At 39.6% G+C, this 24,482-nt stretch overlaps 2 protein-coding genes across 6 annotated transcripts in view; one reads left to right on the top strand and one right to left on the bottom strand.

Moving 5' to 3' along the window:
* pfas (phosphoribosylformylglycinamidine synthase) overlaps nt 1-17,579 on the top strand; it is a 33,804-nt gene extending 16,225 nt beyond the window's left edge. For 2 of the 3 annotated variants that reach the window (XM_062038625.1, XM_062038627.1), the window contains 12 exons: nt 1,615-1,845; nt 1,911-2,091; nt 3,799-3,882; nt 3,945-4,100; nt 6,554-6,676; nt 8,114-8,259; nt 8,328-8,535; nt 10,625-10,716; nt 10,773-10,887; nt 10,951-11,100; nt 14,610-14,750; nt 17,148-17,579. In XM_062038625.1, coding sequence (XP_061894609.1) covers nt 1,615-1,845; nt 1,911-2,091; nt 3,799-3,882; nt 3,945-4,100; nt 6,554-6,676; nt 8,114-8,259; nt 8,328-8,535; nt 10,625-10,716; nt 10,773-10,887; nt 10,951-11,100; nt 14,610-14,750; nt 17,148-17,461 — 1,941 coding nt within the window. In that variant the 3' untranslated portion in view covers nt 17,462-17,579. The remainder of the gene's footprint in view (nt 1-1,614; nt 1,846-1,910; nt 2,092-3,798; nt 3,883-3,944; nt 4,101-6,553; nt 6,677-8,113; nt 8,260-8,327; nt 8,536-10,624; nt 10,717-10,772; nt 10,888-10,950; nt 11,101-14,609; nt 14,751-17,147) is intronic. The other variant, XM_062038626.1, reaches the window with a different exon arrangement.
* The window catches only part of si:dkey-183n20.15 (RING-HC_RNF170 domain-containing protein), a 46,858-nt gene continuing 39,943 nt past the window's right edge, over nt 17,568-24,482 (bottom strand). For all 3 annotated transcript variants that reach the window (XM_062038632.1, XM_062038633.1, XM_062038634.1), the window contains 3 exons: nt 22,797-22,870; nt 22,630-22,740; nt 17,568-17,978 (listed from right to left, as the gene is read on the bottom strand). In XM_062038632.1, coding sequence (XP_061894616.1) covers nt 17,664-17,978; nt 22,630-22,740; nt 22,797-22,870 — 500 coding nt within the window. In that variant the 3' untranslated portion in view covers nt 17,568-17,663. The remainder of the gene's footprint in view (nt 17,979-22,629; nt 22,741-22,796; nt 22,871-24,482) is intronic.

The raw sequence follows: 24,482 nt of genomic DNA, 5'->3' as shown, positions 1-24,482 counted from the left end.
ATTAAAACTAAAAAAATAAAGACACCTTCAGATTGTTTTCTTTGTCTTACTTTGGCCAAAAATAGAACAAACTCATTCTGAAAATATTACAATAAAAATACCGGCAGCGGTAAAGTTTAGATCCAAGAAGGGAAGGAGAAAGTAAATGAATGTTTATAACTGAATACATTTACGTATGTGAGATATAACAGGATAATGTCTACATTTATCATTTGTTTTCAAAATAACAAAAACGTGGGACCCCAAAAATTTACTGTGGGACCCCATTTGTATGACTTGATGGGGTCTCTGGGACCCCATTTTGAAAATTCCCAGCGCCAACACTGATGGAGTATTGGTGCGTGCAAAACAGCAGCAGGTGGCTCTGACCTGCGGGCCGGTTCTAATACTAATCAAATATCATCCCGGGGGCCATAGATCATTCATTTGCTGGCCGGATCTGGCCTGCGGGCCTTGACTTTGACACATGTGATCTAAAATGTCTGATATAAACTATATAAATGTAGAGTGTTTACTTATGTAAAAATGTACAACCAATTACCTCAAAATGTCCTCCATAAGCACACAAGGTTGGTCTTTTCTTGTATTTTAGTGTAATCTTTTACAAAAGATGAACATGGTAGGCTACTAGGAGCTTGCAGCTACACAACAGCTAAGCACACAGGCTAGTAGTACTTAATAGTGACCTAATTGAACAATATCACAGTCTGAAACATGACATTTGTCAATATAAACAACTATTAAATAATTATAATTGCATATTACTTAAAGATACAAAGCCTTTAAAGCAGAAGCGGAGTAGAAAGTATCTGGTAACAAATGTGTGCATCATTTAACACGCTGCGTCATTAATTTAATGAATTATTGTGACCACTAGGTGTTGCCAAAAAAACAGATTAAAACTCCACTTCAAAAGTGTAAATCTGTTTGGTTAGTGATTTTCATATCTACCAATGTTATGAGTCATTTCACTTGATCAAACCTTTTCTAACATTCTACAGTGTAAAATGATAATAAGTATGTACTTTTTATGCATTAAGATTAGTGTTTGTCATACCTACCGTTGTTCTGTTCGACCCATGTGAAAGAGATCTTGATCTCAATGGGTTTTCTTATCTGGTTAAATAAAGGTTCTATCTAATTTCACATGGTCAAAGTGTTTCTAACATTCCACACTACGAAATAATAGAAGTATTTACTATGGTAGCATATCAGATAAATATGAGTATCGTATCAAGAGTGAAAATATCGTATCGAGCATTCCTTAGAAAATAAATTATATTATTAATGATACCCATCCTGGGTGGTCATATAGAATAAAATAGAAAGTACTTTGATCCCTGGCGGAAATTTAGCACCACAGTTCGCTCACAATAGACAATAAACACTTAGGTATTTTTTACATGTGAATAATATAAATACAGTCTATTATACAGCATTATTCACATGTGAATAATATAAATACAGTCTATTTTACAGCATTATTCACATGTGAATAACATAAATACAGTCTACTATACAGCATTATTCACATGTGAATAACATAAATACAGTCTATTATACACTATATATAATATATATTGTGAGTCTTACAAGTGTGCGTGTCTTACACAGGTGGATAGGTCTGTGACGGGTTTGATCGCCCAGCAGCAGTGTGTCGGCCCTCTTCACACGCCTTTAGCAGACGTGGCCGTCGTCGCCCTGTCGCCGTTCAGCCTCGAGGGCGCGGCCACCGCCATCGGTGAGCAGCCGATCAAAGCGCTTGTGAGTCCGGCGGCGGGAGCTCGCATGGCCGTTGGTGAAGCTCTGACCAACCTGGTGTTTGCCCGGGTGACAGCATTAAAGGTGAGCGGTCCTTTTTCCCTGTTCTTCTACATCTGACCTTTTTCATTTCTGATCACGTGTTTCAGGACGTGAAGTGCAGCGGCAACTGGATGTGGGCCGCCAAGCTACCTGGCGAGGGGGCGTGTCTCTGGGAGTCCTGCAAGGCCATGTGTAAGGTCATGGGTCAGCTGGGGGTGGCCATCGACGGGGGCAAGGACTCGCTAAGTATGGCCGCTCGAGTCGGGAAGGAGACCGTCAAAGCTCCAGGTATGGTCACATACTCAAAAAAAATTGGGATTCTTTGCATTTGAACAGATGCCAGCCAAATAGTACTTTGAACAATATTGTCATTTAAATAAGTTAGCCATAAATATTGAGTAATAATAATATATTCAACAAATTATCATAATTGCAGCATTACAAAACACAAAGAATGTGCACAACAACAAAAAACTATTCGCCTGTGTTGTCATGTTGATGCTGAGTATTCCGGGGCTCTTGAATGCACCTCTCTCATCGTGATTGGTGCGTAATGAGGAAGTGATCTCGCTGTTCTGCCAAACGCTGTGGCACAATGTGAATTGTGAATTATATTTATATAGCGCTTTTCGATAGTGACTCAAAGCGCTTTTACATAGTGAAACCCAATATCTAAGTTACATTGAAACCAGTGTGGGTGGCACTGGGAGCAGGTGGGTAAAGTGTCTTGCCCAAGGACACAACGGCAGTGACTAGGATGGCGGAAGTGGGGATTGAACCTGGAACCCTCAAGTTGCCAGCACGGCCACTCTACCAACCGAGCTATACTGCCCCACAATGCGTTTGCCATATACATCATATATACATATATATAGACCAGCACTAGAAAAACTATTCAGCCTATTCTGGAATCGCGGGCTTTCCCTTGACAAATTCCAGAATTCCAGGTTTTCAGGGACATTTTTCCCATTCAAAATGAATTGGCCATTTTTCAAACTTCCAACATTTCCACATTTTTCTACCTATTCAAACCATTCCACCTTCAACATATTCCACTCACCCTGGACATTGAAACTATCATTTTTCCAAGTTAAAAAAGATTCCGGGAAATCCCAGAATTCCCATTTTTTCAAACACTATTTTCACCCTTTTTTCAGTCAACTACTCCTTCCACATTTTTCAATCCACTTCAACCGTTCCACCGTCAAATCATTCCTCTTAATCAGGACAAAAAACAAAGTTGTTTTGTGAACCGGATAAATTCCCAGTTTTCCAGGAATTCCGTAATACCATTTGTCAATTAAAAATGTTACTACTTCAACATTCCTCGACCGATTTTGGAAAAATTCCAACACCAACCAAACTCATTCAGAACATTCAAATTTTTTAACATTTTCAAAAAAATTCCCACTTTTTCCGAATTTCCATGAAATTCCCATTGAAATGATGGTGACATTTTTCCAAGTTGCACAATTCCCACATTTTTCAACCTATTCAAACCGTTCCATTATCAACACATTCCACTCATCCTGGACATTCAACCTAACACTTCCCCATGTTCCAAACCTGGAAATTCAAACTTTTCAACATTCAAAGAATTCCAACATTCAAACTATTCTTACATGCATACTACATCCTGTCAGCATTTCAGTTCAACTTCAGCATTGGAGCATTCACACACAATTCCTCCAGGAATTGCCTCATCTAGTTACTAGACTGCCTTCCGCTTGAATAAACACAGCACCTCAAATAAATGCCTGCTTGTTTGGCCTCAATTGCTATGGCTGACTGCACCGTGTTTTCGCCACAACACAGAGCCACGCAAAGCTGAAAGTGAGGTTCAGGTAGAAAGTATGATAAACATCACCTTGAAATAATCCACAAAGAATAGAATCCAAATAAGTGTTTTTCAGCCTGAGTGGAAGTCTGTGCTCACCTTCTTCATCGTAGCTGTTTTTCAAGTGTTTTTCAGCCTTTTTTTTGCTTCTATTTCAGGAGCTCTGGTTATCTCCGCGTATGCTGTGTGTCCAGACATCAGTGCCACTGTCACACCTGATCTGGAGGATCCAGATGGCAAAGGTAACACACATACGACACACATCTTACAGGATCTAACCTTTTGACTTTTCCTGTGTGCGCAGGCGTCTTGCTGTGGGTTCCCATCAGTCCTGGCCAACACCGCCTGGGAGGTTCTGCTCTGGCACAGTGCTACGGCCAGCTGGGTGACTGCTCTCCTGACCTGGACCAGCCAAAACTTTTGTCCGCCTGCTTCAGCACCACTCAGACGCTGATAAAAGGTCAGTTTGATCTCTTGTGGTACTTGTATTATTATAACAGAATATATGTATATTCTATCTCATTGGGTTACTGCTAAGGATGCAAATTTTGTACCGTAAATTTCAGACTGTATGCCTCTACTTTTTTTCTACGCTTTGAACCCTACGGCTTATAAAACGGTGCACATGCCAATATATTGAAGTGGTGTGTTGTTTGTGCAATGGCGCCATCTTTTACTGCTCTTGCTGGGTGAATGAATGGCTACAGTGTTTCCTGCTGTTTGAAGATTTGAACTAGAAGAACAAGTGCTGTTCCGTCTTCTAATCGTCCATAGCGTTTCTGCTCGTATGGATTCTTCGTTCATCACACCAAGCAACGTTTGTAAATGTTACAATATAACTAAAACACTTCTTACTTATCAAACTCTCCCATGTGTGATGCCTGTAGGAGTGTTTCCATGCTGATTTGTACACGCTATCGTAATGTAATGAAGCTAGCGTCGTTAGCATTAGCTAATATGCTAACACGTTTACAAGTGGCTGTGTTGATTGATTGATTAATTGAGACTTTTATTAGTAGATTGCAGAGTACAGTACATGTTCCGTACAATTGACCACTAAATGGTAACACTCCGATAACTTTTTCAGCTTGTTTAAGTCGGGGTCCACGTTAATCAATTCATGGTTTGGTTAGTAGTAATTTACAAAGGCATTATTTTTGTATCGTTTCAGTTTCACAAATTCTTCAGTAAATTCACCAAAATGTCACCGTGGACTTATGGAGTATGTTTAGCTGATTGGAGAGCTAGCTTCCGCAGTTAGTGGGTCCATGACGATGACTTCTGTTTCGTTTGATCTTCCTTTTTACTGCCGTGTGCCAGATGCTGTTTCGAAACAATTAACCTCTTAAGGCCCAAGCTGTTTGTATACATGTTTTTTTTATTTCTCTTTGCTATTTGGGCTTATTGGACCCTAATTAGAATAAAAACTAAGAATCGTCTTTTGATATGATGTACTTAGTCCATAAGTAACAAACGTGTACTTCATGTTTAGTGACATGCTAATTCTTATTTTTATGCTTTTTTTTCCCAAATGCCATTGTATGTTATAGTCTTCTAACACCACCAGATGGCAGTATAAGTGTCCACATAAGCGGCCATAAGACCCCAATTCAGTAGTGTACACAATTTTGGAAATAAGAGCTAAAAGGTGCTGTCCACGCATGTGGCCACTAAGCCTTTAGAGGTTTATAAGGTATGTAAATAAAGAAAATATTTATTTGTAAATAACTTATTTCACAACATATATATCTGCGGCCTATAGTCCGGTGCGGCTAATGTAGGGAACATATTTTTTTTCTTCTAAATGTGTTGGGTGCGGCCTACATACCGATTTGTTCTATAGTCCGGAAAGTACGGTACTTTTTATAGGCAGCAGCCCGATTCGGTTGGTACTGGACTTAAACCGTGCCATGTTTTGATACATTTTGTTGCTAATGACATCACGTCCAGTTGCAGACTATGCACAGGCACTTGGCGGGGAAACAAGCACTCATAGCAGTCTCACTCTAAGAATGTTGCAATTTTTCATGCCAACAAAGCACGAATGCCTGAAATAAAACACTCGAACACACAGTAAGGGTCTACTTTTCAAAATGCGTAATTTACATTAGGTATGCCATATGATAAGCATTAGTGTTTTTACATGGCAATTTCCACACCTCCAAATTTGGTAATGAAAACTACAACTAAGATGAATGTTACAATTAAACAGCTGGTGTGTAATAAGTGCAATACTAACAGTATTAACACTTTGTGGGGTGCCAAAAAAAGACTAGATTCATCTTAATGGCAAAGACTACTCCCTGACTAAACACACCGTAGACTCTACAATACTGCCATCTAATGTTGCAACTGCAAAGTCTACTACTTGCAAAATTAAACTGAAAAATATAATAAAAGAAGATATAACTGGACAACACAATTATCACCATTGCTCACTGCTAAATGTTGCGTTGAAAAATGGGATTTTTATTATTATTAAACAAATAAACGTTTCTTAACACATGAACACGCACAAAAGTGCTGATATTGATTTTAGGTAGCAGGAATTGGTACCGTATCGATTCAAATCCAAAAGGTATCATCTCTAGTTACTGCTGCCTCATTCAAATCTGTAAAATAGCTGAAGTCCTCATTTTTACAATCATGCGAGGGATATTATGTTTTAAATCAAATGTTTTTAGCTACTGGAAAATATTATTTAAAAAAATAATTGAAAAAATTCAAAAGATATTAATGAAGCTTTTTATACATACTAAAAAACCAACAATTTGGGGGAATCATTTTTGATGAACGTACAATAAGTATAACAATTTTTAATCAAAAGAAAAATAGAATGCGTGATATTAGAGGAAGGTGTTCAGTATTTCATCTGTGATTGCTGACTGTGCAAGTTTTCTTGTGCTACATCAGACCAGCTGCTGAGCGCAGGACACGACGTCAGCGATGGAGGCCTCATTTCCTGCCTGCTGGAGATGGCCTTCGCAGGGAACCGCGGAATCGACGTGGACTTGTCATCACAAGGAGCCCAGGGAGGTGAGAAAGTTGGCCATTTCATTAGGTACACCCCAACAATCTTCCACATAGATTTTACGTTGGAGAGGGTTTAGTCCCCCCCAACTGTGGACCAAACTTTTTCGCATGAAGAAACATTGAAAGATGCCTTGATACATTAAAGATGTAGAAGCTATACAATATGTGCTCGTCTGTCTAAACACAAGGTCCATATCTCAGCAATGTTATCGCTGACAACGCATATTCTGCCTAATTTTGCCTTAACTTCAGCATTCTCAAGAATAAAAATGGCTAAATCTAAAAATATCAAAACTACAGTAGTACACTGCAAAAAGTCAGTGTTCAAAAACAAGAAAAAAAATACAAAAATGAGGGGTATTTTATTTGAACTAAGCTAAATGATCTGCCAATAGAACAAGAACATTTGGCTTGTCAAGACTTTCCAAAACAAGTAAAATTTGCTAACTTCAATGAACCCAAAAATACCTTAAAATAAGTATATTCTCACTAATAACAAGTGCACTTTTCTTGGTAGAAAAAAAACAACCTTTTTGCTCAATATGTTGAAAGATATTCTTAAATTAAGTAAATGCTAGTGCCATTATCTTGACATAATGATATGCGCTCGGCATTACATTTCTTGAAACCAGTTAACTTATACTAAAAAATGATTTATTGTTCTTAATGGAAAGGCAACAAGGCAAGTGCTTGTTACTCTCGGGGTCTCCTAGCCGCTCATGCAAATCATATGGTCTAAAAATGCATTTTTCCATCGATAACATGACATCATCGCGCCAAGTGCGTGCTCTTTCAGTCAATTAGTGCGCATACACAGCCCGGCCCCCGGCCCAAAAAATGTTTATTGTAATTTTGAAGAATTTATCTGAATGTGCATGAACTATTTCTGTTCAAAATTGTTAGAAATGTTAAATGTTTAAATATTAACTGTCAGTTTACTGTACTATGCCAACTGTACTACTATATGAGTACGTATCTTCTATTGTTTCATTGAATGAGACACAATTGTGTCAAAGTCATGATTTTTATTTTTTTTACATGCTTGAAATAAGAAATTATTACTTTAAAAAAGTAGTTTTATACTTGTGAGTGTTGATGACACAGCTTTGCATCAGTTGATATTCTAGTTTCAAGCATGTTTTACTCAATATAGGTCATCAAATCTCAGCTACAAGCTGTAGTATCTTACTGAGATCATTTAGGACCAAAACACTTAAAACAAGTAAAACACTCTTAACATCAAATCTGCTTAGTGAGAAGAATTATCTTATCAAACAGAAAATAAGCAAATATCACCCTTATTTGAGATATTTAATCTTACTTAGATTTCAGTTTTTGCAGTGTATTGACCACTAAACGAAACCGAAACTATCAGACTGGGCTTTTCGGTATCGTAGCCGTGAATAGACTTTGACTAATGCAGTCATCATGTGTGTGCAGTCATGGAGCTGCTCTTCAGCGAAGAGTTGGCTCTGGTCCTGGAGACATCCCAGTCCCATGAAGAAAGCGTGTGCCGGCGATTCCGTGACGCCGGCGTGCCTTGTCATCGCATTGGCAGAACCTGCGGCTTCGGTCCAGAAGCCACGGTGAGACGTCCCCTTCTTCACCTCCCGTGTCTCCGCTTTGTGCGTGACGCCCGGCCGCCCCCTGGCAGGTGACGCTGCGAGTAGACGGACAGGAAGTGCTCAGCCAACGCTTGCCCTGCCTCCGAGCCTGGTGGGAGGAGACTAGTTTCCGACTGGAGCGCCTGCAAGCCAATGAGCTCTGTGTGCAGCAGGAAGAGGAGGGGCTAGTCGGGAGGACGCAGCCTAGCTTTAAAGTGACCTTTGACCCCTCCGAAGTGCCCATCTGCAAACAGCCTGGTGAGTCCAAATTGCAGTAGAACTAGGGATGGGGAGGGGGTTCTGTTTATTATTATTATTATTAGCGATTCACCTCAAATCCAAGGGTGCTATGTTTGGGTACCTGGGTTGTGTGTGACGTCACCTCCGCTTGCAAACTAAACAATGGCTAACGTAAACAAAATTTTCAACACCAACAACGCAAGTATGCTTGGTAGAAAACACTTGAACATAAAGTAAGGCTTCACTCTTTCAAAATGTGCTAGCTTGATGCTAATTTACATTGGATTTGCCATAGACAAGCTACTTTTAGCATTAACGGTTTAACATGGCGACTCCAACGCCTCTAAATTAGGTAAAGGAAACGACATCTAAGATTACTGTTACAATCAATTAGCTGGTGTGTAATGAGCACAGTACTTACAGGACAGACACTTTGTAGGGTGCAACATAACACATTCAACTTCCTGGAAAAAGCTAGGTCCTAGTTAGACCACATAGTATAAATGGCCTATTACAGGGATGTCAATCTGGTTTTCATTGAGGGCCACATGGCAGTTATGGCTGCCATCATCTGTAACAGTGAATAATGTATGAATATTCCTCTGGATTTCATTATTCATTATATCAATTGTTTTAAGTAGACTGTCGATTTTAAAGTAAAAACTTTATATTTACAAAATGTCACTGTAAAATGGTGTTTTATTTTTTTTAAACATTTTACGGTAATTATAAAAACGGTACCGCTGGGGTTTTTTTTACAGAAAAAGCTGGCATCTTAGTTGCCAGAATTTTACTATTAAATTGACATTGGTTTTTACAACATTATATTGTTAATGGAAAAACAGTACAAGTTTTTTTTTTATTCCGGCAACTTAGCTGCCAGTTTTTCTACCGTAAAAACAAATGTATCGTTTTTCCATTTACAGTAATACACCGTTCAAAAACAAAATTTCACAGTAAAAATATGGCAGCTCAGTCAACAGAATTTTAACACAAACATTTTTAAAGTTTTTTTCAATTTACATTAATATGTTGTAAAGAACAACATAAAATGTATTGTCATTTTTATTAATTTGATGGGTAGTTTGCTGTAAAATACAAAGTCAAGCAGATATTTAAGTATTTATTTTTATTTAGACCAAAAAATGTTGGAAAAGTATGATAATACATTGTAATATTTGTTGCAATAATGGATATTAAAGTTTAAAAGGCATGCAATGTCAAGCACTGCATATATTTTTTTCTGTCAAATTGAAAAAAAAACATTTCATTTAGTGAGAAAATATGAAGTATTTTATTGACATATATCATTTCCAGGTGTTTGAGGGCCAGATAAAATGATGTCGCGGGCCAGATCTGGCCCCCGGGCCTTGAGTTTGATAGTCCTGCCATCTAACCGACTCAGTGCCCTGGTGGTTAGAGTGTCTGCCCTTAGATCGGTAGGTTCTGAGTTCATACCCCGGCCGAGTCATACCAAAGACTAAAAAAATGGGAGCCATTACCTCCCTGCTTGGCACTCAGCATCAAGGGTTGGAATTGGTGGTTAAATCACCAAAAATTATTCCCGGGCGCGGCCATCGCCGCTGCTCACTGCTCCCCTCACCTCCCAGGAGGTGATCAAGGGTGATGGGTCAAATGCAGGGAATAATTCCGCCACGTGTGACAATCATTGGTACTTTAACTTTAACTTTAATGTCTTGGAAGTGTAACTGCATTGAAACTAGACAGCACATTTATGACTATCAAATCGATTTTAAATGTTGCGTTAAAAATAAATTGTTGCTATCAAAGAAGTAACATTTATTAACATACACAAAAGTACCGAAAATTGGTACAGTTATCGATTCTCAGGTAGCGGGAATTGGTACCGTATGGGTTCAAATGTAAACAGTAACCATTCCTAAGTGGAACGCCACAAAAGGTTGTGAAAGAGAGTATGATGACATCAGCACATTTACTGTAAAAGATGAATAACTATCAGTGTTTTAGTGGGAGATTGTGATGCTAACCATAGAACAGGTTTAGTTGTTTACACTTGTAGCACAGTTAGGAATGTAAGTTTTCACATTGTTGGTGATATTGATGGTAAATATTCCCTGACACGCAGCAGCAGGGCGTCCTCGTGCGGCCGTGGTGAGAGAGGAAGGCAGCAATGGCGACCGAGAGATGGCCGTCTCTCTCCACATGGCGGGCTTTGAGGTTTGTACTTGTCTATTTGTCGCACCACGGCCAGCTTAGTGTGCACATGTGCGCAGGTGTGGGACGTCACCATGCAGGACCTCGGCTCCGCCTCCGTCACGCTGGAGCCCTTCAAAGCCGTGGTGTTCGTGGGAGGATTCAGCTACGCCGACGTGCTGGGCTCCGCCAAAGGTAAGACTTGTGACCAGGACCACGGTGTAGGAAGTGACTAAACTGGCTCTCTGTCCTCCGAAGGCTGGGCCGCCACCGTGGCCTACAACGCCACCGCCAAAGCCGAGTTCCGCCGCTTCCGACAGAGGGCGGACACGCTGAGTCTGGGCGTGTGCAACGGCTGCCAGCTGCTCGCCCTGCTGGGCTGGGTGGGCGACGGCCAGGGTGGCGCCGGTGAGATGGACGCTTCTCCTACCTTTCAATCCTTCATACCGACAGCCATCAGACTGTATAATGCATAAGTTCCTTTTGACTGTACATGTACTGTAAATGTATAATGTATTTATATTATTCACATGTGAATAATGTAAATGTATAATGTATTTATATTATTCACATATGAATAATGTAAATGTATAATGTATTTATATTATTCACATGTGAATAATGTAAATGTATAATGTATTTATATTATTCACATGTGAATAATGCTGTATAATAGACTGTATTTATATTATTCACATGGGAATAAATCTGTATAATAGACTGTATTTATATTATTCACATGTGAATAATGCTGTATAATAGACTGTATTTATATTATTCACATGGGAATAAATCTGTATAATAGACTGTATTTATATTATTCACATGTGAATAATGCTGTATAATAGACTGTATTTATGTTATTCACATGTGAATAATGTTGTATAATAGACTGTATTTATATTATTCACATGTGAATAATGCTGTAAAATGGACTGTATTTATGTTATTCACATGTGAATAATGCTGTATAATAGACTGTATTTATATTATTCACATGTGAATAATTCTGTATAATAGACTGTATTTAAATTATTCACATGTGAATAATGCTGTATAATAGACTGTATTTATGTTATTCACATAACCATGGATGAATCCGGACCTATTAGCTGCCATAAAAGACAGAGACAGGAAATACTCTGAATACCAAAAATGTAAAACAGAAGTAGATAAACAACCCAATAATATCAACCTCAAATTACTCCTTTCAACTCTCAAAAAGCAATGCAATAAATTAAGAAATAAGTCAACCAACCTGACTAAATCCTTAAAAAAAAATTACATTAACGACAAAATAGAGGAAAACACGAATAAGCCACGTGAGCTCTGGAAAATTCTCAACAACCAGCTTCCTGGTTGCAGCCAGAAACTTAAAACAAGACTCACCAACATCAGCATCAAGGAGGGTGACTCCCTCATTACAGACAAAATGGAGGTAGCTAGCAGACTTAACACCTTTTTCACCAGCATAGCTGCAACTCTTGTCAACAAGCTGTCCCGCCACTCTGGTCGCTTTGGTGTAGAACACATTAAAGCCTTCTACAGAAAGCTAGGAGTATCCAACAATGATTTCAAATTAGAAATGGTCACAGCTGATGAGGTGTTTAAAAAATTGAGCGCGCTCCACCCTAACAAGGCCACCGGCCTTGATAATATTCCCTCCAGATTCCTCAGGGACTCTGCCTCCATCATTGCCCCGATCATCACGCACATAATAAACCTATCAATTACACAAGGCCAAGTACCAAAAGATTTTAAGATAGCAAGAGTAACTCCCCTCTTTAAAAAAGGAAGCAAATTGGAACCTGGCAACTACCGACCTGTTTCTATTCTCAGCTCCATTTCGAAAGTAATGGAGAAAATAGTTTATGAACAGGTCGATAGTTACCTTGCCACTAATAAACTCATGTACAAATTCCAATCCGGCTTCAGAACTAACCACTCCACTGACACATGCCTTCTCTATCTGACCGACCACATCAAACATGAGGTGGACGCGGGCAAATACTGCGGCATGGTCATGCTGGACCTTCAGAAGGCCTTTGACACCGTTAACCACGCTATACTGTTGGATAAGCTCAGAGCAATCGGATTTAACAAAACCTCTTGGAGCTGGATGCAGTCTTACTTGGAGGGGAGGGAGCAGGTGGTAGAGGTGAACGGCACCGTGTCCCCCCCCCTCTCGGTGAGCTGTGGAGTCCCCCAAGGCAGTATATTGGGACCTTTACTGTTCCTAATATACATAAACGACATGTCATCGGCATGTGACTGTGAATTGTTTTTGTTTGCGGATGACTCTGCCCTGCTGGTATCCGGCAAGGACAAGTCACAGGTGGAGAAAATCCTCAGTGCTGAGCTCTGTAGAACCTGCACCTGGCTCGCTGACAACAAGCTATCCATCCACTTGGGTAAAACAGAATCCATCCTGTTTGGGTCCCACATCAAACTTAAGAGAGTCAATCACTTCACCATAAAAGTAGGTGACAGTGTCATCACCAGGAAAGATGAGGTCACCTACCTAGGTTCCATTCTAGAGGCTAACCTTTCCTGTGATAAAATGGCAACCAAGGTAATCAAAAAGGTTAACCAACGAACGAGATTTCTCTACAGAATTTCCTCTCTGGTCAACAAAAGCACCTTGAGGATTCTGGCGGGAACTCTCGTTCAACCCTTTTTCGATTACGCATGCACCTCCTGGTACCCTAGCACCTCCAAAACCCTCAAATCTAAACTCCAAACATCTCAGAACAAGCTAGTCAGGTTACTTCTAGACCTCCACCCCAGATCCCACCTCACTCCTACCCACTTCTCTAAAGTGGGCTGGCTCAAGGTGGAGGACAGAGTTAAACAACTTGCACTGAGCCTAGTCTATAAAATCCGCTACACCTCCCTGATACCGAAGTACATGTCAAACTACTTCCTTAACGTAAATGACCGCCATAACCACAACACCAGGGGGTGCTCCACTAACCACGTTAAACCCAGATTCCGAACTAACAAAGGTCTTAACTCATTCTCTTTCTATGCCACATCAATGTGGAATGCGCTCCCAACAGGTATAAAAGAAAGGGCATCTCTATCCTCCTTCAAAACCGCTATAAAAGTTCACCTCCAGGCAGCTACAACCCTAAACTAACACCCTCCCCGGATTGCTAATAATCAAATGTAAACAATCAAATGCAGATTCTTTTTCTTATGCCTTCTGATCCCTCTCTCTCTCTCTCTATCTCTCTATGTCCACTACTTGATGTCCATATCCCCACCCCACCCCCCCCACCCCCCCTCCACACTCCTGATTGTAAATAATGTAAATAATTCAATGTGATTATCTTGTGTGATGACTGTATTATGATGATAGTATATATGATAGTATATATCTGTATCATGAATCAATTTAAGTGGACCCCGACTTAAACAAGTTGAAAAACTTATTCGGGTGTTACCATTTAGTGGTCAATTGTACGGAATATGTACTTCACTGTGCAACCTACTAATAAAAGTCTCAATCAATCAATCAATCAAACATGTGAATAATGCTGTATAATAGACTGTATTTATGTTATTCACATGTGAATAATGCTGTATAATAGACGGTATTTATGTTATTCACATGTGAATAATGCTGTATAATAGACTATTTGTTATTCACATGTGAATAATGTTGTATAATAGACTGTATTTATATTATTCACATGTGAATAATGCCGTATAATAGACTGTATTTATATTATTCACATGTGAATAATGTTGTATAATAGACTGTATTTATATTATTCACATGTAGAAAATACCTAAGTGTTTATTGTCTATTGTGAGCAAACTGTGGTGCTGAATTTCCCCCAGGGATCAATAAAGTACTTTCTATTCTATTCTAACATTTAATGGCTGATTGAAGAATGTTGTTTGTCCTCCAGCGCCAGAGGTGGTGCTGACCCACAACAAGTCGGGCAGGTTTGAGTCGCGCTTCGTGACCGTGGGAATCCAAGCGTCGCCGTCCGTGTGGCTCGCCGGCATGGAGGGCTCGGCTCTGGGAGTGTGGGTCGCTCACGGAGAAGGTGGGTCTCACTCCACTTTGTTCAAAGAATTTGCCTTAAAACACACATTTAGTGTGTAAATAGCCAAGTTAAGTATTTAATAGATCATCTAAACCAGTGATACTGATATCGATCCGATACCAGCAGTAAAAACATATATTGGATGATATCAGCTTGCATTTAAATCTCCGATACTATCAGTTCTGCAGCATGCTCACAGCCAGTTAACATCTGAATGTCCACTCAAGGTTGGTGTAGTTTTCTAATGAAGCCTTAGCTTGACGCTCCTCCACTTTCTCCTGCTCCGCTTGCTGCGGCAACAACAAACACAACTCCAGACGCTCCTCTCCGTTCTGTAATTGTCAACTTAATCTTTCCAAAACGTCAAACAATATTGATGTGGGAACAAATGAATGGCAAAATAAAGCGTGTTTGTTACAGTAAGAAAAAGTAAGAGTAAGGTCAAAAAACTGTGGCTCGATCCCCCCATACCTGACTGCCATTACCCATAATACCTTGTGTCCAAACCTTATTACCACACAGATCCTTCCGCCATGTATGCAATTAAATAGTTACATATTCTTCACTGTATTAAAGCAGTATAAAATAGTACGTCATCAAATTATTCAGACAAATGTAATAATTACAAATAAAGTGAACCTTAATTATTCTAAGCATGCAATATATACATTTTCCTATTATTTAAAGTAAATAGTGCCCTTTTGGCTGAATAAACATAAAGCACTTTCCATAAAATGTAAATGAACTTAAACAGCATTTAGGCTCCTACAGTTGGTCTTTTCTTCTATTTTGGTCAACATCCAAGATACTAGGAGCTAGCAGCTACACAACAGCTAAGCACACAATACCACATAAGCTAGACATACCCAATAAGTGTCTTTATTTCAGTGCTTCTTCATTATTTTCTGTTTTAGCAAGAAGAAAATATGTCCCCATACCCCCACTTTCCACTGCAACTGTAAATGTTGTCATTTGTCTATAAAATTGTTACAAGTACACCAACATTGTAACCTTATGAACATTAAAACCTCTAAAGGCCTTAGTGGCCACATGCGTGGACAGCACCTTTTAGCTCTTATTTCCAAAATTGTGTACACTACTGAATTGGGGTTTTACAGCCGCTTATGTGGACACTTATACTGCCATCTGGTGGTGTCAGAAGAGTATAACATACAATGGAATTTGGGGGAAAAAAGTGTAAAAATAAGAACTAGCATGTCACTAAACATGAAGTACACGTCTGTGTACTTATGGACTAAGTACATCATATCAAAAGATGATTCTTAGTTTGTATTCTAATTAGGGTCCAATAAGCCCAAATAGCAATGAGAAAAGAAAAAAAAAGCGTGTAAACAAACAGCTTGGGCCTTAAGAGGTTAAAGAAAACAACACATCGGTCCTTCTTTGTCTCCCACCATAGTTCCAGGTTCGATTCCCGCTTCCGCCATCCTAGTCACAGCCCTTGTGTCCTTGGGCAAGACACTTGACCCACCTGCTCCCAGTGCCACTCACACTGCTGTAAATGTAGACGATGGGTGTCACCATGCTTTGTCTCTGGAGAAAAAGCGCTGTATAAATATAATTCACTTCACTTCAGTTCATCCAAGCGCTACATGCACTTTGTCATACTCCAGTACGGCACAGAAAAAGCTTATTCCTGGATGTTACACACACACACACACACACCACTGTCCCAATATTTGAAGATGACCTCCATTGAACAATATTGCATCTAAAACATGACATTTGTCAATCTGACAAGTGTCAAATAATTATAGTTGCATATTAAGTGTCCGCCCTGAGATCGGTAGGTTGTGAGTTCAAACCCCGGCCGAGTCATACCAAAGACTAAAAAAAAATGGGACCCATTACCTCCCTGCTTGGCACTCAGCATCAAGGGTTGGAATTGGGGGTTAAATCACCAGAAATGATTCCCGGGCGCGGCACCGCTGCTGCCCACTGCTCCCCTCACCTCCCAGGGGGTGAACAAGGGGATGGGTCAAATGCAGAGGACAAATTTCACCACACCTAGTGTGTGTGACAATCATTGGTACTTTAACTTTTAACTTTTTAACTTAATTGCACGTACAAAGTCTCCAAGGCAGAAGTATCCAGTAACAAACGTGTCCACATCATTCAACTGACTGCATCATGCCTTCAATGATGTCTGCAACAAAGTAATTATCACTCCACATCAAAAGCATGAATCTGCCATCAGGTTAGTGTTCTCTCAGTAATTTTACTTCATCAAACTCTTTCCAGCATGAAAGCATGTACTATGGTTCTTGCTGATATCGTATCGCATTAGTATCCGTATTGGCCAACACTCATACTGGTGTGGTCTCAGGACACCCCCCACTCAAAACTTGATTTCATCCTCCAATTCCCTTCCTGCAGGCCTTATGCAATTCCGCAGCGCTCAAGCTCTGGATGACATCACCTCCGGAGGCCTGGCGCCCATCCGTTACCTGGACGACCGGGGTCAGCCCACCGAGGAGTACCCCCTGAACCCCAACGGCTCCCCGCGGGGCATCGCTGGCCTCAGCTCCAAGGATGGCCGACACCTGGCCATGATGCCCCACCCGGAGCGCTGCACGCTGGGCTGGCAGTGGCCGTGGGCCCCGCGGGACTTTAGAGGCGCCCTCAAACAAGCCTCGCCGTGGCTCCGCCTCTTCCGCAACGCCGCCGCCTGGTGCAGCGACACACGCTAAGAACATCCTGATTTTTATGCTCCATTTTACTTGACGTTTTGTGCGTCTAATTCGGCGAGGAAAAGCAATCATGATTTAATAAAACAATTTGAACATTGTGAGAGAAAACAATAAATATTTATTTCATACATAAAACATGAATAACAATATGTAAATAAGAGAAATGATGAGTTTAAATTGTAACTCTCTCCCCTAGAGGACGCTAACGCGAAGGCACGGCTGCCCCCGCGCTCGCAGTGTGCGCTCTCTCTGGCGCCATCTGCTGGTTGACATTGATGACGCAGAGGAGCAGCAGGCTGACCACCACCAGGTCATCTAAGACCCCCAGGAGGCCGCACAGGGAGGGCTCTGCTTTCAGGGGACTGGAGGATAGCGACGAGGTGGAGACGGAGACCACGGCGCCCACGCAGCACAGCACCACCCGCAGGAAGAAGAGCCAGACGAGCCCCCCGATGGTGGCCAGGTGGCGCACCACCAGCTGCAGGAGGAGCGGCGTGTCACACAGGTAGTCTCTCATCTGGGAGGGATTAGATCACAAGCTGTTTGTTTACATGCTTTTTTTTTATTTCTCTTTGCGCTTATTGAACCCTAATTAGAATAAAAACTAAGAATCATCTTTTGATATGATGTACTTAGTCCATAAGTACACAAACGTGTACTTCATGTTTGGTGACATGCTAATTCTTATTTTTACACTTTTTTCCCCCAAATTCCATTGTATGTTATACTCTTCTGACACCACCAGATGGCAGTATAAGTGTACACATAAGTGGCCATAAGACCCCAATTCAGTAGTGTACACAATTTTGGAAATAAGAGCTAAAAGGTGCTGTCCACGCATGTGGCCACTAAGCCTTTAGAGGTGTTAAAAGCCACACGTTTCAGAAAATGCATTAATTCTAGATTCTAATGGCCATATTGTTTTTTTACTTAAATGATTTGGAGTGCATGAAAAAGTGAAATGAAGAATGTTTTTGTTTTTTAATGTTACAGATGGAAGGTGCAAATTCCTCCGTCAGCATTTATAGTGTTAATGCGTTCATTGTGAACCAGTACAACTGCAGCTACTGCCATCTTGTTAAGTACATCTGGAGGTTGCCTACAGCCGCAGAATGAATGTTGGAAGAGTCTATATTGGCAGAAACTTTCATTTAGAGATGACACAACTTCCAAGTTGAGGTTATGTATTGATTGCCTCCAAACTATTTACACAAACTATTGTACACGTGTAAGAAGCACTTTCAATCAACAATACTACTTTGCTAGAAACTGAATTAAGCAACTTAAAAGTTAGCACTGATACCGCTAGCTTGATGCTAACGCACAAAGCTAACCAAAATGGGCATCACAATCATTTTCAAGTGTTACAAAGGATGTGAAGGGAACAAAAAGGACATAAATGCACAACTACACTACACAGTGTGGAAGTGAGGATGACTGCTGATACTGTCGTACTTCAACACATCGAGCGTCACGCCACACGGCAGATGTTTTAATACTACAGTAGTATTGGCCACCAGAGGAGACTCGCACTGCCCAGTATCGTGGCCACTGATTGGCTCAGACTCAGGCAGCATGACTATATTGGATTTAAAGGGTGTTAATTCATGTCTCGGGATTTATTATGTTTAAAAACAGATGAAGAAGGTTAAGGTTTTTTATGCTCTAAAACATGATTTATAATTATTCATTCCTACTTCGTGGACACTTGATTATTGCAATCGGGAACCAATTAACAGTGATGTATGAGGGATGACAGTACTTGTCTAAAGGGCGGGTGTATCGATACCAAAGTGGATGAGTATTGGTATCCCGTCGATACGAGCGTGATGGAAGTGATACTTTAGTTGCAGTTTTTCTTCATGTCCTGCAAATCACTGGAGATGAAGCGACAGTAGACGTTGTCTCTCACTCAGCACACTTTGCTCCGCCCCTTCTTCAACTACCCACTACTGATGTCATTTTACAAATAGTTATTTTGTTAGCATTTTAATAATTATATTTTTGTTATATAACGGCGTGGCGCAGTTGGGAGAGTGGCCGTTCCAGCAACCTGAGGGTCCCGGTTCGATCCCCACCTTCTACCAACCTCGTGTCGTCCGTTGTGTCCTTGAGCAAGACACTTCACCCTTGCTCCTGATGGGTGGTCGTTAGGGCCTTGCATGGCAGCTCTCGCCATCAGTGTGTGAATGGGTGGATGTGTGAATAATGTCAAAGCGCTTTGAGTACCTTGAAGGTAGAAAAGCGCTATACAAGTATAACCCATATTGTTAGCATTTTAATATTTATATTTTTCAGGCATGTGATTTTTCCATCTAAAGTCGGAATTCCGTCTTTTTTAATCTCGGGGGGGGGAATTATCTCCCGTTTTTCGTTTTTTTTTCCGACCCTAAATCAAGATTCGAGACGTAGTTTATATTACGCCGTAGTTGATTGGTCGATATGTTCCTTGTGACCGATCAGGACATCTGTTATGAATGATGACGTTAATAACGTCATCATACCGCCATTTTCCATGTGTAAACGATGTCGGTTCTCGAGAGAAAGGACACTCTACGAGTAAAAGAAATTGATAAACATGTCAAAAATAAGTTTCGATGGGACTGGATGGAAAGGGAAATCACTGATACTGTTGGGAAGAAGAAAGTTACGACTTTGTTCGGTGATTTTATTCGGAAAATCGATCGTCCCGGAAAGGTTTTGTGCACGTGGTGTCATGATAATATTGACTATGGATCACGAGGTTTCAAGGCTTTGGAAGTACATGTGAAACGCCAAAAACATATGAAACAACTTGAAGCAAGGAAAACTAACTTTTCACTAGCTGGTACTTTTGGATGTCAACCGAAAGTGAGCAAACCTTACGGACTTCATATTTTGTTTGTATGGAGAGGAAAGATCCACCCAAACAACCCACTTCAGTTGCAGACAGGGTTGTTAATAATGAGGTAAGCTAAAAAATGTTTGCTTGCGAAATACGCATGTTTGTTTTAAATATTAACCAATTATTGCTTTGCGAAATATAAATGGGTTTTTCTAAAAATAAAAAGCCACGTGAAAATATATTATGAAATTACAGAAATTCAAAGAGTCGCATTATTGAATCCAGTTAACAATTTATTTGAAATAAATTTGCATATAATACTATTTTGTAATATTAAGTTCTTATGTAGTCTGTTGAAACTATTGTCAGTGGTGTAACAATCTTGAAAGTAAATATTTTCACACTTGTTTCATGCAATATGTCGGTGTCCTCACATTATTATTATTTCCTATATTCAAATATGAGTAAACAATACTAAACACGTTTAATTATTTTCATAAATGTATATCCTATTTTGGCGAAAAGAATGAAATGTTTACATTTGGTATTTTGTTAAATAAATTTGCAAGGGAAGCTCATGTTAGGGCTGGGCTCTCCGAGAAAGCTAATGTGTGAAGTGAACTGAAGTAATGTGGTAATACTGTAAATAAACTGTGGATAATAACACTGATCAATGTGACACCTGTGGATGTGAAATGAACACAAGATGTAAATATTAGTGACTAAATACTGTTGGGACTGAACCATATACAGTGATTCATTAGGATAATTGGGTTATGTATGTTCTATTAATGATGTTTTCATGTCTTTAAACACTAAAATATTGTCTTCAAATGGTGCTGTCTTTATTAATTTTAGCATGTTAAATTGGTGACAAACCAGGAGCTTCGGGGGGCGTTCCCCCCCTTGTCAGCCCACCAGGGCACTGGTGGGGGGACCTGGCTAAACCTGACTGGGGGCCTTCGTCCCCCAGACCCCCGGAAATGTTTTCAGTCGTTTTCATTGTGGTCAAATCACATGCCTGATTTTTGTAGTAGTATTGATGTTTTTGTCATTACATAATGATTATTTTCTGAACAAATTGTTTGGTGTAGAACGTAATAAAGTATTACGCTACATTCTATGTTACGTGTTTGTGTAGTTGAGGACGAATTTTCACCCGTTTTTTTTCCCATCAGAGTCAATAGTGTTGTATTTCACCAAATGATCACCTACTTCCTAACTTACACAGTAAATCTTTATAAAAGTCTCCAAATGAAGGAATAATAAAAAAATCCACTACACAAAAATAACCAAATATGGACCAACCTACTGGTGGATAGTGCCCGCCCCTTTCTGTCAGGTGGGGCCCTATGCACCAATCAGGTTAAGGCAGCCAAGCTTCATGCATATCTTTTTAGAAACCAAAAAGTTAAATAAGGATTTCTCAACAACCGTGGACTAACACAGTAAGTATTTTATGGACCCCAACCACCGCTTTATAGACAACTTTCAGCATCACTATCGGTGGTACAAGCCCTGTATTTACTTGGTATCGAATCGATAGCAAAATTCCCGGTATCAATCCAATCCACTTTATCTGTATAGCACATTTAAACAACAAAAATGTTTCCAAAGTGCTGCACAACAATATTAAAAACAATATTCAAATATTATCCTTAGCTTCACCAATGACTGAATAGAAACAAAAAATATAAAACCAATATAAAAATAAATATGATTACAAACTATTTTAAAGGGTAAAACCAATCAAAATGTAAAAACACAGGATCACACAACTCACGCAGTGTTAAAAGCCAGAGAATAATCTCCTCTCCAAGGTTTCTCAGTTATTCACATCGACATCCCACTGGGGTGAGTTTTTCCTTGCCCGTATGTGGGCTCTGTACCGAGGATGTCGTCGTGGCTTGTGCAGCCCTTTGAGACACTTGTGATTTAGGGCTATATAAATAAACATTGATTGATTGAATAAAAGTGGGTCTTAAGACGAGACTTAAGAGTCCACTGTGGGAGCAGTTGGAACATGGAGGAGCAGAGTGTTTTAAGTCTGGTCTTGGGCACCACGAGCTGGAGCTGGCTCTCAGACCTCAGAGCGCGCAGGAGTGTACATTTGGATGAGGTCCGAGATATAATGAGGTGCCAGTCCATTCAAAGCTTTAAAAGCAAACACCACATTTTTTAAATGAATTCTAAAATGAACAGGGAGCAGCCAGTGCAAAGTCTCAAGAATTGTATCGCCCACCTCTGTTTGACCAGTCTGTTGGAAGACTGTCCATATAACATAATACTACCACCAGGGGGCAGCACAAGGAGCGTGAATTGAAAGGTTTGTAAGACCACTGACCCGTCTTGGCGCTCCAGAATAGCGTTTGTTGTAGTCCGTTATGTCCCCAAGTACTGCCTTGGTCTGCTGGTCCGATCGGGTGTTGTTGAACAGACGACACAAGCTGCTGACCTGAGGAGGCATTTTATTTATTTATAATGCAGGACAATAAACGTAGAGTACACTACCTTTTGTCTACACAGAGGGCAGCTGATTGGGTCCAACCATGTGCCGTGTCTCCAATAGGCCATCAAACATGGCGCTGCAACAACATACTCTTATTATTTCCTCTTTTTCACAATAGCTGCACTGTATGAAGCCACGCCCCTATAACAATGTGCCTAAGTGGGTCATGTAAGTGTGTCACCTGTCATAAAAGGTGAAGGTGTAGAATATACAGTACAGGCCAAAAGTTTGGACACACCTTCTCCTCATTCAATGCAATGTTTTCTTTATTTTCATGACTATTTACATTGTAGATTGTCACATCAGAACTATGAATGAACACATGTGGAGTTATGTACTTAACAAAAAAAAGGTGAAATAACTGAAAACATGTTTTATATTCTAGTTTCTTCAAAATAGCCACCCTTTGCTCTGATTACTGCTTTGCACACTCTTGGCATTCTCTCCATGAAAGTGAAAACCATTTTAGGTGACTACCTCTTGAATCATGTTAAATGGTACTAAATATTAGGGCTGGGAATATTTGGGCACCACAGGATTTGATTCTTGGGGTAACAAATCGACTCAGAATCGATTCTCGATTGGAAATCAATACTTTTGAAAAACATTGGGTGCCGGTTCTATGGTTGACTACATTGGCCAATAAAATAAACAGCTGCAATAAATGTGTACATTATTGTACATTACTTAAAAGAAAACGGGTTTTGTTTCATAAAATGCTTCCCAAACATGTAATAAAGTCAAATAGAAATAAGGCAACCAGATAAATATCCAACACTTCTCTGTACAGCAGATATGATCAACACTATGTTTGCACAGGACAAATAAAATGAAAAAAATATATATATATTTATACATTTTTTTAAACGGTTTTTGAATCGATTAAGATTAATTACAAATAAGAATCACGATTCATTCAAAAATTTATATTTTTAGACAACCCTACTAAATCAAACTAAAATATTGGCTAAATATTATAATAGATTTTATTTGTAAAAAGCACTTTACGTTGAGCAAACAACCTCCAAGTGCCACAGTGTAAAAAAAAAAAAAGTAATAATAAAAGATAATAAAAACTAATAAAATATAAAACCAGAAAGTTGTACTATCATTACTATTATTAATATTTTGTGTGGCCCTAAACCAGGTTTTGTTTGTGGTGCCATGTTTGGTCTTTATAATGGCCCCACTCACTATGTTTACATGCACTAAAAACTACTAATGATTGGCTTCATTTGGTTAAGATTACATTTTTGAAACACATCCTGTATTGTCTCCAAGAAAACTTTAATACGATTATGATTATCTGTTTCATGTAGGATTATCGTTAGTGGATGATAATTATTATAATGACAACTTTATTATTTAGAGAGTTAAATTGTGTACAAATTGAACACGGGAGGTGAGTCATTTCTATTAGGGATGTTCGATAATGGCTTTTTGCCGATATCCGATATTCCGATATTGTCCAACTCTTTAATTACCGATACCGATATCAACCGATACCGATATCAACCGATATATACAGTCGTGGAATTAACACATTATGTCTAATTTGGACAACCAGGTATGTTGAAGATAAGGTACTTTTTTTAAAAAATTATAAAATAAAATAAGATAAATAAATTAAAAACATTTTCTTGAATAAAAAAGAAAGTAAAACAATATAAAAACAGCTACATAGAAAC

Source organism: Entelurus aequoreus, linkage group LG27 (assembly GCF_033978785.1).
Source record: "Entelurus aequoreus isolate RoL-2023_Sb linkage group LG27, RoL_Eaeq_v1.1, whole genome shotgun sequence".
In the NCBI taxonomy this organism is placed as follows: domain Eukaryota; kingdom Metazoa; phylum Chordata; class Actinopteri; order Syngnathiformes; family Syngnathidae; genus Entelurus; species Entelurus aequoreus.
This window is presented reverse-complemented; position numbering and strand designations above follow the sequence as displayed.